The sequence below is a fragment of the Belonocnema kinseyi genome, chromosome 1 (assembly GCF_010883055.1).
Source record: "Belonocnema kinseyi isolate 2016_QV_RU_SX_M_011 chromosome 1, B_treatae_v1, whole genome shotgun sequence".
Taxonomy (NCBI): domain Eukaryota; kingdom Metazoa; phylum Arthropoda; class Insecta; order Hymenoptera; family Cynipidae; genus Belonocnema; species Belonocnema kinseyi.
Window position 1 is genome coordinate 32,345,795 of NC_046657.1, and position 12,777 is coordinate 32,358,571.

General features: G+C 24.2%; 1 protein-coding gene across 1 annotated transcript in view; it reads left to right on the forward strand.

Annotated features, from left to right (window-relative positions):
* The window catches only part of LOC117170506 (mpv17-like protein), a 15,105-nt gene extending 8,384 nt beyond the window's left edge, over positions 1 to 6,721 (forward strand). Inside the window, exons 4-5 of the mRNA XM_033357261.1 lie at positions 2,274 to 2,405; positions 6,013 to 6,721. Of these exons, the coding sequence (XP_033213152.1) occupies positions 2,274 to 2,405; positions 6,013 to 6,255 (375 nt within the window). The 3' untranslated portion in view covers positions 6,256 to 6,721. The remainder of the gene's footprint in view (positions 1 to 2,273; positions 2,406 to 6,012) is intronic.
* The last annotated feature ends 6,056 nt before the right edge of the window (positions 6,722 to 12,777 follow it).

Here is a 12,777-nt window from a genome sequence, read left to right on the forward strand (position 1 = left end):
TTGAAAATTAAAATTCGAAAATTTTTTCTAAAGTCTCCAGGGGACTTCGTTTTCGCACGAAAAAATTTTATGTGCCCTTATTGCATCCGGACCCACAATTTTTCCCTCTCTTGGAAATTGAAAATTTTATTTTATTTTTTTCAAGGTGGAAAGAAGGAAATTTTGATTATTAACTTTTTTTAAATTCGAAATGGAACATTTTATTCTTATTAAAATTTTTTATAAAGTTAGGATGGACGTAATTTTGGTTTTCAATATTTTCTAAATTGGAAGGGAGATATGTTTTTGTAATTTTTGTCGAGTTGGAAATTTAAAAAAAAAATTTTTTTAATTTTTTTTTTTGAAAGAAATTCTATATTTTTACCATTTTCATTAAGCAGGAAGTGAGGAGATTTTGATTAATTATTTTCTGAATTTGGGAAGGCCATTTTTTTCTTTTTAATATTTTTACGGGTTGAAGCTGGAAATTTTTTATTTTGAAAGTTGTTTCTGAATTCCAAAAGTTTTTAGAGAAGTTTTCAACTATTTCTAAATTTTTAATGTGGACATTTTATTATTGTTTTCAATTTTTATAGAGTTAAAAGGGTTGAAATTTTGGTTTTCAGTATTCTCTGAATTTGAAGAGAGATATTTATTTTTATAACTATTGGAGTTGACAAAAAAGAAATTTTGTTAAGAAGGAAGGCAATTTTGATTACTTTTTTTCTTTTCTGTATTGAAACTTACAATTTTTTCTTTTTTACATTTTAATTGAGTTAAATATAGAATTTTTAATTTTTTCCTGAATTAGAATAGAGAAATTTTTGCATTTTTATTGATTTGGAAAAAAGAAAATTTTGGTTTTCAACCTTTTCTGTATTCGAAGAGGTACCATTTTTTTCTATATTAGAAGAGGAAATTTTTTTAATTTCGTTGACTAGGAAGGGAGAATATTCTTATTATTTAATTTTTGGCCTCTCAAGGGGGCATTTTTTCTTTTTAACATTCTTATTGAATAAAAAAATGTATAGATTTTAAAGAATCGTTGTATTTTCAATATTTTCCAAATTTAAAAACAGATATTTTTTTTTAATTTTGGTTGAGTTGACAAAAAAGAAATTTGGTAAAAAGGACAGAAATTTTGATTATTTTTTTTTCTGTATTGTAAGAGAAGTGTTTTAAAAATTTTAGATTATTGTTCAGTTGCAAGGGAGGAAATTTTGGTTTTCAACACTTTTTAAATTCAAAGAGAGATATTTTTTTTTTATAAATTTTATTGAGTTGGAAAGAAGGAAATTTTTATTAAATTGGAAAAGGAAAATTTTTTATCTCTAACATTTTTATTCAGTGAAGGGGAATTTTATTTAAACGTTTTTTTGAAATTAGAAGGGAGGAACTTTTAATTTTCAGTTTTTTTTTAATTGGAAGAGGAAAGTTTTTTATTTTTTACAATTTTTTTTAGTTGAAAAGATGCAAATTTTGTGGTTTGATATTTTATGAATTGGAAAAGGGATATTTCTTTATTTATAAGTTTTTATCGACTTTTAAATGGAGGAAACTTTTTTGAATTTTTTAAATTGATTTTTTATTTTATTTTTTCTATTTAACATTTTTATTCAATTAAAGGTGGGAAGTTTTTATTCGCAGTTTTTTAAATTGATATAAAAATGATTAAATTAAAAAACTAATAGTTGATTAGCTCAAGATGTTTTCGAAATAAAAAATGTATAACAATTTTTTCAAATTATAAATAAATTTGTTTTAAAAATAAAAATTTGTAACTCTTGATTGGCGAAAATTTTGGATTTCAATATTTTATGACATTTTTATTTTTAATTTATTTTTTTTAGTCTAGAATTTTTTCTGAATTTGAACAGGGAAAATGTTCAAAATTATTATTCAGTTGGATGGAAATTTTGGGTTTTAACTTTCTGTTTGAATATTATTTTTTTTAATTTTTATAAAGTTGGAAGGTGCGAAATTTTAGTTAGTTTTTCTTTTCTGAATTGAAAGAAACCATTCTTTTCTTTTAAAAATTTTTGTTGCGTGGAAGGGAGGAATGTTTATTTCTTTTTCTGATTTGGAAGACTTTTTTTAGTTTAAATGAACATTTTTTTGTTTTTTTAACATTTTTATTTAGTTTAAGGGGGAAATTTTCAATTATTATTATTTTTTAATTGGAAGTGGATAATTTTTTATGATTTTTATCTAGTTTGAAGGGAGGATTTGATTTTTATTTTCATTTTTACGCTAAAATAATACTTTTAATTAACATAATTAATATTATTTTCAAGGCTCTGGTGGAACAAGTTACTTATGGGCCATCTGCGATGTGCTGTTTCTTTTTTGGAATAAGCCTCCTCGAATTTAAACCCATTTCCGAATGCGTTGAACAAGTCCAGCAGAAATTCTGGCCCACATACAAGGTATTAAATTATTATTTCTTTCCCCTTTTTTGAAAAATTCTACTTATTTCCCCTATCTTCAAGAAACTTTTCATTTTTCTCATTTTTTCGCTTTAAGATCGTGCCAAAAATAAGGTCTTATGAAAGGAAAGAAATTATTTTTTTATGAAAATAAATTTAAATAATTTTTTTATTGTATTTTTTCCTACAGTCGCTTCTTACGAATTTTTTTCTTCAAAATATTGCACTTCAATAAATCATAAATAAACTGAAACTATAGTTATATCTTAAAAAAGTGTGTTTTTTTTAAACAAAATTTTTAAAAGGATTCCTTGTACAGGAAAATGTAGTTTTAAAATTGAAAAAAATGGAATTTAAAAACTTTTTTTCCGGATAATAAACCAATAATTATTAATATTTGACCTTTTTTAAATTGTTAAGAAGTGGTATTAAAAAATAAATAAATTGCAAAAAACATTGTTTAAATAAATGTTTTTTGTGAATTTAAAAATTATTCTTTTAAAAATAATTTTTTATCTGACAATGGATTAAAAATTAATTAATTTGTTAAAAATTTAAATATTTTCTACAGAAGTTATCTTTTTTTTTAAATTAATTTTTCGATATGAAAATTAACTTATTTTTTGAAAATTCCACTGTTTTATTGAAAAATTCGTCCATTTGGATTAAAATTGATATTATTTTTGTAGAAAATTGAATTATAAAGTTGAAAATTCCTATTTTAAGATTAAAAATTAAACTATTTTGTAGAGTGTTCTTCCTTTTGGCTTGAAAATTCATCAATTTGGTTTAAATGTTTGTTCTCTCTTGACAGAAAAATCTTTTTTTGGTCGAAAATTCTTCTCGTTTAGTAGAAATTTTATATTTTATGTTAAAAAATGCAACTTTTTGGTTAAACATTAATCTTTTGTATTTCAAAATTCCACTATTAAATTTTTTATTGAGATTTCATCTTTCTTCATTAAAAATTCAACTACTTGTTTAAAAAATTAACTAATTTCTTCTTAAAAAAATTTTTTATTTAAAATTAAAAAATTGTGTTGTTAATTTGTTTTATTGATTTGAGAATTACTTTTTTTTTAGCTGAAAATATACATATTTTATTTTTGATTGGAAATTGATCATTTTTAGTTGAAAATTCAACTATTTGGATGAAAATTCATTTATTTGTTGAAAAATCCACTGTTTAATAGAAATATTCGTCCTTTTAGATTAAAATTTATATTATTTTGTAGAAAAATTAAAGATTTAGTTGAAAATTCAATTTTTAATTGAAAATTCATATTTTCAGGTTGAAAATTTAACTTTTTGTAGAGAATTCGCCTGCTTGGCAAGAAAATTCATCAATTTGGTTTACATTTTTTTTTACAGAAAAATCTCTTTTTGTTGGAAAATTCAATTCTTCTCTTAGCAAGTGTTTGTTTACAAATAAATTCTTTTAAGTTGGAAATTTATTGACAAAATTTTTGATTGAGATTTTTTAAAATTAAAAATTCAACTACTTGGTTGATAATTATACATTTTCTCCTGTTTTTTATTTATTTTCAGGATTTTTGTCGAGTTGTAAGGAATAAAATTTTGTTTTTTAATATTTCATGAATGAGAAGAGGGATTTTTTTTATTTTTATGATTGTTATCGATTTGGAAGGGAGGAAATTTGAGATACATTTTTTTGTTTTTGTATTGGAAGAGGCCATTGTTTTCTTTTAAATATTTTTATTAAGATTCAATGGACTAAATTTTGGTTATTTAATTTTTTTGATGGAAGAGTTTATTATTTATTTTTTAAATTTGTATTGAGTCGGAAAGGAGCAAATCTTGGTTTTTAATTTTTTCTGCATTGAAAGAGATAAATTTGTTTAGAGATTGAATTGCTTAAATCTCAGTTTTTAATTTTTTGTTTTTAAGATCTTTATCGATTTGGAAGAGAGTAAATTTTGGTTATCAATTATTTTCTCATTTCGAAAAGGCATTTTTTTATTTTTAAGATTTTTATCGACTTGGATGGTAAGAAATTTTGGTTTTCAATATTTTCTAAATTAAAAGAGGCAGTTTGAATGGGCGAAATTTTTCTTTTCAATTTTTTCTGAATTGTAAGAGAGATATATTTTTGCTTTTAACATTTTTTTTGATTTGGAAAAGACGAAATTTTGGTTTTCAATTTTTTTTTCTCTTTTGGAGGACGCACTTTAAAAAAATTTTAAGTTCGAATGGACGAAATGTGTATTTTTTTTCTCAATTCAAAAAGGCTTTGGTTTTAAATTTTTATATAAATTTCTAAGAGCCATATTTTTTGTTCTTAAGATTTTTATCGGCTTGAAAGGGAAGAAATTTTGGTTTTCATTTTTTGTCTCATTTCGAAGATGTTTGTTTTCAATTTTTTTCGGAATTGTAAGAACCATATTTTTTATTTTCAAGATTTTTATCGAGTTAGAAAGAAAGAAAGTTTGGTTTTCAATTTTTTTCTTATTGGGAAGACGCTTTTTCTAATTTTGACCTTTTTATTGATTTGGAATGTAAAAAATTTTGGTTTTCAATTTTTTTAAAATTGAAACAGGATCTTTTTTGTTTTGAACATTTTTTAAAGTTTAAAATAAAGTATTTTAGGTTTCAGATTTTTTTATCAATTCGAAAATGCATTGTTTTGGGGAATTTTGATCAAACTTAAATGAATGAAATTTTGATTTTCAATTTTTTTCCAAATTGAAAGACTCTCTTTTTGGTTTTTCAGGTTTTTTAAAAGTTTAAATGAACTAAATTAGAGTTAATTTTTTTATAAATACAAAAAGACATTTATTTTAAATCCTTTTAAATTTAAAGTGACGAAATTTTGATTTTCAATTTGTTTTTAAGATTTTTATTGATTTATGAATGGACGAATTTTTAGTTTTTAAATGTTTCTCAATTGGAAAAGGCATTTTTGTTTTGTTTTAAAAATATTCATATAATTTAAATGGACGATATTTTAGTTTAAAATTCTTTTTTCAATCGGAAAAACTATTTTTTGTTATTAAGATTTTTATAAAAGCTTAATAGATGAAATTTTGTGTTTCAATTTCTCGCCAAATTGAAAGTTGCTCTTTTTGTTTTTAAGACTTTTTTCGGAGAATTTTTATAAAATTTACATGCACTTTCCGAAATTAAGACGATCTTTTTTGTTTTTAGGATTTTTTTAAAGTTTAAAATAACGAAATTTTATTTTCTTATTTTTTTATCAATGCGAAGTAATTTTTTTTTAATTTTTAATTTAAAAGAACTTTTTTGAGATTAAAAAAAAAATTTGAATGAACCAAATTTTAGTTTTCAATTTTTTTTTCTCAATCGGAAAAAGGTTATTTTTCACCTCGAAAATTTGTATCGAGTTAGAAGGGAGGAACTTTTAAGTAGATTTTATTTTTTTAATTGAAAGAAGCCATTTTTTTCTTAAAATTTTTATTAAGTTGGAAGGAATGAAATTTTGATTTTAATTAATTTTATATAAACCAATTTATTTCTCTATATTTCTTAAAAAAAGCACCCTATTTCCTCTATTTTTTTTAAAGATTTTTTTCAAGTCTCTCCTTAAAAAAATGGTAATAAACTGGCATTAAAAAATAATAATTCACAGATTGGTGTCTGCGTTTGGCCAATTCTACAAACAGTGAATTTCCTCCTCGTCCCGGAGAGAAATCGAGTAGTCTACGTCAGTATTTGCAGTTTAATGTGGACCTCCTTCCTCGCCTACATGAAATCTCTAGAGGATAAAAAACTCATAATAGGATTTATAGCCGAACCAAGAGTGGAAATCGAAAATGTCGAGACTAAGGACGAGAAATTAAAGCCGAGTTGGTGGACATCCGCACTTCATTAACGATAGTTTAATTAGAAAATTCTAGATAAATTGCCCTGTACAAAGTAGATAATGTCCCGCAATTTTTATTTAATTTTTTTTTTTCAATTTTAATAATTGACAATTGTTCCATAGATAGGTTGAATTTAAAAATTTGAAAATAAATTTCGCGTTTAAAAGTGTGTCTTCCCGAGAAAGATTGAAAGTATCTATTTTTGTGCATATTGTTCATATAAAATTAATGCACAGTAGATTATAAATGTTAAGACAATTCCAGAAATTTGAACTTGGAAGAGTTGAAATTTGTCCTTGAGATACTATTTTTTAAGAGAAACGGATCTTCTGCGAAAGACGAGATCGAGCATGGTATTTAGAGAATAAAAAACTTGATTCTAATTTTCGATTACTGTTTTTTTTATTTTTTGCGAGTATGTATAAATAAAATTTAAGAAATTATAAATGGAGAATAAATATTTATGAGAACATTCAAGAGTTGGCCAAATTTTATTGTTAAATTTATTAGGGAGTACATTTTTTTTATGAAAGGAAATATTCTTCATTGTTAGGATTTTTATTGGGAAAAAAGTTTTAGTTTTCAATTTTTTTTTTTTTAATTAAAAGGGGGCTATTTTTTTTATTTTTAGTATTTTTACCGTGTTAAATATGAGGACATTATGGTTTACATTTTTTTCTGAATTGGAAGCGGGCTATTTTTGTATTTTAAGAATTTTTATCGAGTTGGAAAGAAGGAAATTTCGGCTTCGATTTTTTCTTGAATTGGAAGGGGGCGGCTCCTTTTTGAGTTGGAAGAGGGACATTTTTTTTTTTTGAAAGAATTTTGATCGAGTTGAAAGGTAAGAAATTTTGGTTTTAGTTTTTTTCTGTATTCGAAGGGGGCCATTTTTTTTTATTGTTAAAATTTTTATTGAGGAAAAGAGAGACAAATTTTAGTTTTAATTTTTTTTTTTTCATTAGGAGGAGTCTTTTTTATTTTCAGTATTTTTATCGAGTTGGAAGGGAGAAAATTTTGGTTTCAATTTTTTTTTAGAATTGGAAGAGGACAACTTTTTTCTGAATTGGAAAGGGAAAATTTGTTATTTTAGCATTTTTCCCGTGTTGAAAAGGAAAAAATGTTAGTTTCAATTTTCTCTGAATTGGAAAGGACAAACTTTTTATTTTTAGCATTTTTACTGTGTTGAATATGAAAAAATTGTGGTTTTGATTTTTTCTTGAATTGGATGGGGGCAGGTTCTTCCTGAATTAAAATTTTTTTTTTCATAATTGAAAGCTGGCCATTTTTGTATTTTTAGAACTTTTATCGAGTTGGAATAGAGGAAATTTCGGCTTTGATTTTTTCTTTAATTGGAAGGGGGCAACTCGTTTTTGAATTGGAAGGGGGTCATTTTTAAAGAATTTTCATCGAGTTGCAAGGCAGGAAATTTTTGTTTAAATTTTTTTCCTAATTCGCAGGTGGGCCTTTTTTATTTTTATGAATTTTAATAGTTAAAAAAAAGGAAGGGGTAGCTTCTTTCTGAAAATTAAGATGGACATTTTTTTTTATTTTTAGAATTTTTATCAGGTTGAAAGGGCGCAAATTTTTGTTTTCATTTTTTTTTTGAATTGATAGAGGGCCTTTTTTATTTTTTAAGAATTTTCATCGAGTTGGAAAGAAGGAAATTTTTGTATTAATTTTTTTCCAAATTCGAAGGGGGCCATTTTATATTTTGAGAATTTTTATCGGGGAAAAAAGAGAAAACTTTTAGTTTTCATTTTTTTTTTTCATTGGGAGGAGGCTTTTTTATTTTTAGAATTTTTTTTCTGAATTGGAAGGGGACAACTTTTTTCTAAATTGGAAAGGGTCATTTTTTGATTTTAGCATTTTTACCTTGTTGAATATGAGAAAAATTTGGTTTTTATTTTTTCTTGTATTGGAAGGGATTATTGATTCTTTCTGAATTGAAATGGGGAAATTTTTTTATTAGAATTTTTGTCGAGTTGAAAATTATAAAATTTGGTTTTCATTATTTTCCAAATTCGAGGGGGTGGGGGCTTTTTTATTTTTATTGATTTTAATAGTTGAAAAAAGGAAGGGGCAGCTTCTTTCTGAAATTTAAGATTGACATTTTTTTATTTTTAGAATTTTTATCAGGTTGAAAGGGAGCAAATTTTGGTTTTTATTTTTTTTTCGTATTGGAAGAGGGTCTTTTTTTAGAATTTGTATCGAGGAAAAAGGAAGAAAAGTTGTAGCCTTCAATTTTGTTTAAATTGGGAAAGGGATATTCTTTTATTTTTAGGATTTCTATCGAATTGGAAGGGAAGCAATTTGGGCTTTAATTTTTTTTTCTGAATTGGAAGGAGGACCTTTTTTTATTTTTAGAATTTTTATCAAGGAAAAAGGAAGAAGAGTTTTGGTTTTCAATTTTGTTGGCAGGGAGGAAATTTTGGTTTTAATTTTTTTCTGAATTGGAAGAATACCGTTTGTTTTTTTAAAGAATTTTGATCGAGTTGAAAGGGACCAAATTTTATTTTTCATATTTTTTCGAATTAGAAGGGGGCCATTTGTGTGTGTTTTATAAGATTTCTATGGAGTTGGAAGGGAGAGAAAATTTTTATTTTTTTTTCGAATTGAAAGAGGGCTATTTTTATTTTTAGAATTTTGATCGAGCAAAAAGGAAAGAAAGTTATAGTTTTCAAGTTTTTTCTCTTAATTGGCAGAGGAACATTTTTATATTCTTAGGATTTTTATCGATTTGGAAAGAAGAAAAATTTTGGTTTTAATTCTTTGTCTGAATTGAGTGGAGCAACCTCTTTTTGAATTGGAAGGGGGCCATGTTTAGTTTATTTTTAGGATTTGCATCAAGAAAAAATGGAGGAAACATTTCGCTTTCAATTTTTTTTATAATTGGGAAAGGGGCATTTTTTATTTTTGAGATTTTCAAAAAGATTTACGGGACGAAATTTTGGTTAATATATTTTTTCAGGCTTTCAAGAGGTATTTTTTCTTTTTAACATTTTTATGTCGTTGAAAGTAGGAAATTTCTTATTAATTTTTTTTTTTTTAATTGGAATAGGGACATTTTTTTATTTTAAGGATTTTTATAGACCTCGAAAGGATGAAATTTTGGTTTTCGTTTTTTGCTGAATTGGAAGGGGGCTTTTTTATTTTATCGAGTTGAAAGGGAGAACATTTTGTTTTTAATTTTTTTCGAATTTGAAGGGTGCCATTTTTTTATTGTTAGGACTTTTATCGAGGAAAAAGGAAAGAAAGTTTAAGCTGTCAATTTTGTTTCAATTGGGAGAGGCACATTTTTTATGTTTAGGATTTCATTTTTAATATTTTTATAAACTTAGACGGGAAAAAATTTTGATACATTTTTTCAAGCTTGCAAGAGGCAATTTTTGTCTATTTGACATTTTTAGTTATTTTTTTTTAATGTTCCAATTTATTTTTTATTAAAAATTGTGGGAAGACTTAAAAATATCGAATAATAAAATACTCGAAGAATAAAATTCTTAAACAGTTTATAATATTATCGAATTCGAAAATTCCCAAATAATAAACTTCCGGACAGAAAATTGCCAAATTATAAAATATACGAACTAGAAAATTCACAAATTTAAACAATTAACCATTTTTTTTATAAATATTATTTATTAATTTAAAAAATCAAGTATTTTTATAACGAAAATATTACAGCCAATTTTCAATCAGGAACTTTATTATTCAGGATATTTCTTATTCAGAAATATTATAATTCGTAAATTTTCTTGCTTGCGAATTTTATTCTGAAATTGTATTATTTGGGAGTTTTATTAATTGGAAATTTTCCAATTAGGGAACTTTTTTAATGGGAATTTTTCACTTTGGAAATTTTAAAATTCCGGAAATTTATTATTCAGGAATTTTCCGATTCGTAAATTTTATTAATAAAGAATATTCTCCAATTCGTGAAATCTATTATTCGGGAATTTTCTAATTTGGGAATCTAGTTATTCGGGAATTTTCCAATTCGTGAAGTTTGTTTTTAGGAACTTTTTTATTCTGGAATTTTTCACTCTGAAAATTTTATTAATCTGAAATTTTACAATTCGGTAAATTTTATTATTCGTGAATTTTCCGATTCGGAAATATTGTTATTCGGGAATTTTTCAATTCGAAACATTTATTATTCGGAAATTTCCAATTTGGGAACTTTTTCAATCGGAAATTTTATTAATAAGGAATTTTTTCCAATTTGTAAGATTTATTATTCGGAAATTTTCCAATTGGGGAATCCAGTTATTCGGGAATTTTCCAATATTCGTAAATTTTATTAGTAGGGAATTTTCTCCAATTCTCGAAATTTATTATTCGCAAGTTTTACAAATCGGAAATATTGTTATTCGGGAATTTTTCAATCGGAAATTTTATTAATAAGGAATTTTTTCCAATTCATGAAATTTATTATTCGGAAATTTTCCAATTCGGGAATCTAGTTATTCTGGAATTTTTCAATTTATAAAATTTTATTATTAGGGAATTTTCCCATTCATGAACTTTTTTATTCTGGAATTTTACATTTTGCAAATTTTATTGTTCTGAAATTTTACAATTCGTAAAATGCTTTATTCGGGATTTTCCAATTCGTAGATTTTATTAATAAGGAATTTTCTCTAATTGGTGAAATTCATTGTTCGGAAATTTTCCAATTCGGGAATCTAGTTCTTCGGGAATTTTCCAATCCGTAAATTTTATGAATAGGGAATATTCTCCAATTCATAAAAATCTATTATTCGGGAATTTTCTAATTTGGGGATCTGCTTATTCGAGAATTTTCCAATTCGTAAGCTTTAATGTTTGAAAATTTTCCAATTCAGGAACTTTTTTATTCTGGAATTTTTCACTTTGGAAATTTTATTATTCTGAAATTGTACAATTCGGTAAAGTAATTATTTGTGAATTTTCCAAATCGGAAACATTGTTATTCAAGCATTTTATTGATAAGGAATTTTCTCCAAATCGGGAAATTTATTATTCGTGAATTTTCTTATTCGAAAATATTGTTATTCGTGAATTTCGCATTTCGGGAAATTTATTATTTGTGAATTTTCCAATTCGGAAATATCGTTATTCGGGAATTTTTCAATTCGGAAATCTTTTCATTCAGGAATTTTATTGATAAGGAATTTTCTCCAATGCAAGAAATTTATTATTCGTGCATTTTCCAATTTGGGAAATTTATTATGCGTGAATTTTCCTTTTCAGAAATATTGTTATTCAGTAATTTTCAAATTCGGAAAATTTATTATTCGTGAATTTTCTAATTCGAGAATTTCCAAATTCTGTAAATTTATTATTTATGAATTTTCGAATTCGGAAATCTTGTTATTCAGAAATTTCATTGCTAAGAATTTTTCTCCAATTCGGGAAATTTATTATTCGGAAATTTTCCAATTCGGAAACTTTTTTACTTGAAAATTTTATTATTTGCGAATTTTAATCGAAGTGAATTTTCCATTTTGGAAATTTCATTATTTTAGAATAATACAATTGGAAAAATGTATTTTTCGTGAATTTTTCAGTGACTGGAATTTTATTTTTCGGGATTTGTCAGTCGTGCCAAATTTCTTTAATGAATAAGAATAATTTTAATTATAATATAATTTCAATTTTAATAATTTAATAAATAAGATATTTAATTGTTTAAATTTGAGAATTTTATCATTTGAAAATTTTATTATTCGGGAATTTTATAATTCGAAAATTTTATAAATCGGGAACTTTATTTTTCCATATTTTTAAATAGTTGCAAAATTTGGTATAAATAAAAACAATTTAAGTTGTAATATAATTTCAATTTTAATAATTTAATTATTTTTATAAATAAAAATGTTATTCTTTAAATTTGAGAATTTTATCACTTGGAAATTTTATTATTCGGGAATTTGACAGTGTCAAGAATTTTATTTTTCGGGATTTTTCAGTCATCTCAAAACTGTTTTTTGTTTTATTTTAATAGACAGAAGAAAATTTTTTTATTTTTCATTCAGTTGCAAGGGATGAAACGTTGATTAAAATTTGTAACGTAAAACAGGAGCATATATGTCCATTTTTACGGAATTGGAAGAGACGAAATTTTGGTTTAAAAAATTTTTTAAATTAAAATATGAGGACCATTATTTTTTTTTCAAGATTGTTATCGAGTTGGAATGGAGGAAATTTATATATAGATAACTGCATTTAAATAAAAAGTTGTGCCATAATCGTCATAATTGTGACCCGGAAGTTCATCATTTGATGTAACAAAATTTGTAAACGGAGCCAAAACTAAAAATAAAAAGTAAACACAAATTTCGGAATCTATATACACTTCTTTGTTTTTAAATTTAGTCTCCAATTAAATAAAAATAATTTCTATTCATAAATATTGATTAAATTCCACTAACTTAAAATTTTCCATAATTTTAAAATACGAAAACAGTGATGAGTTTTATTATAAGAATTTTTGGAGCAGCGAACTATTTATATTATTACCTCTCGTAAAAATAAGAAAAGACAACTAA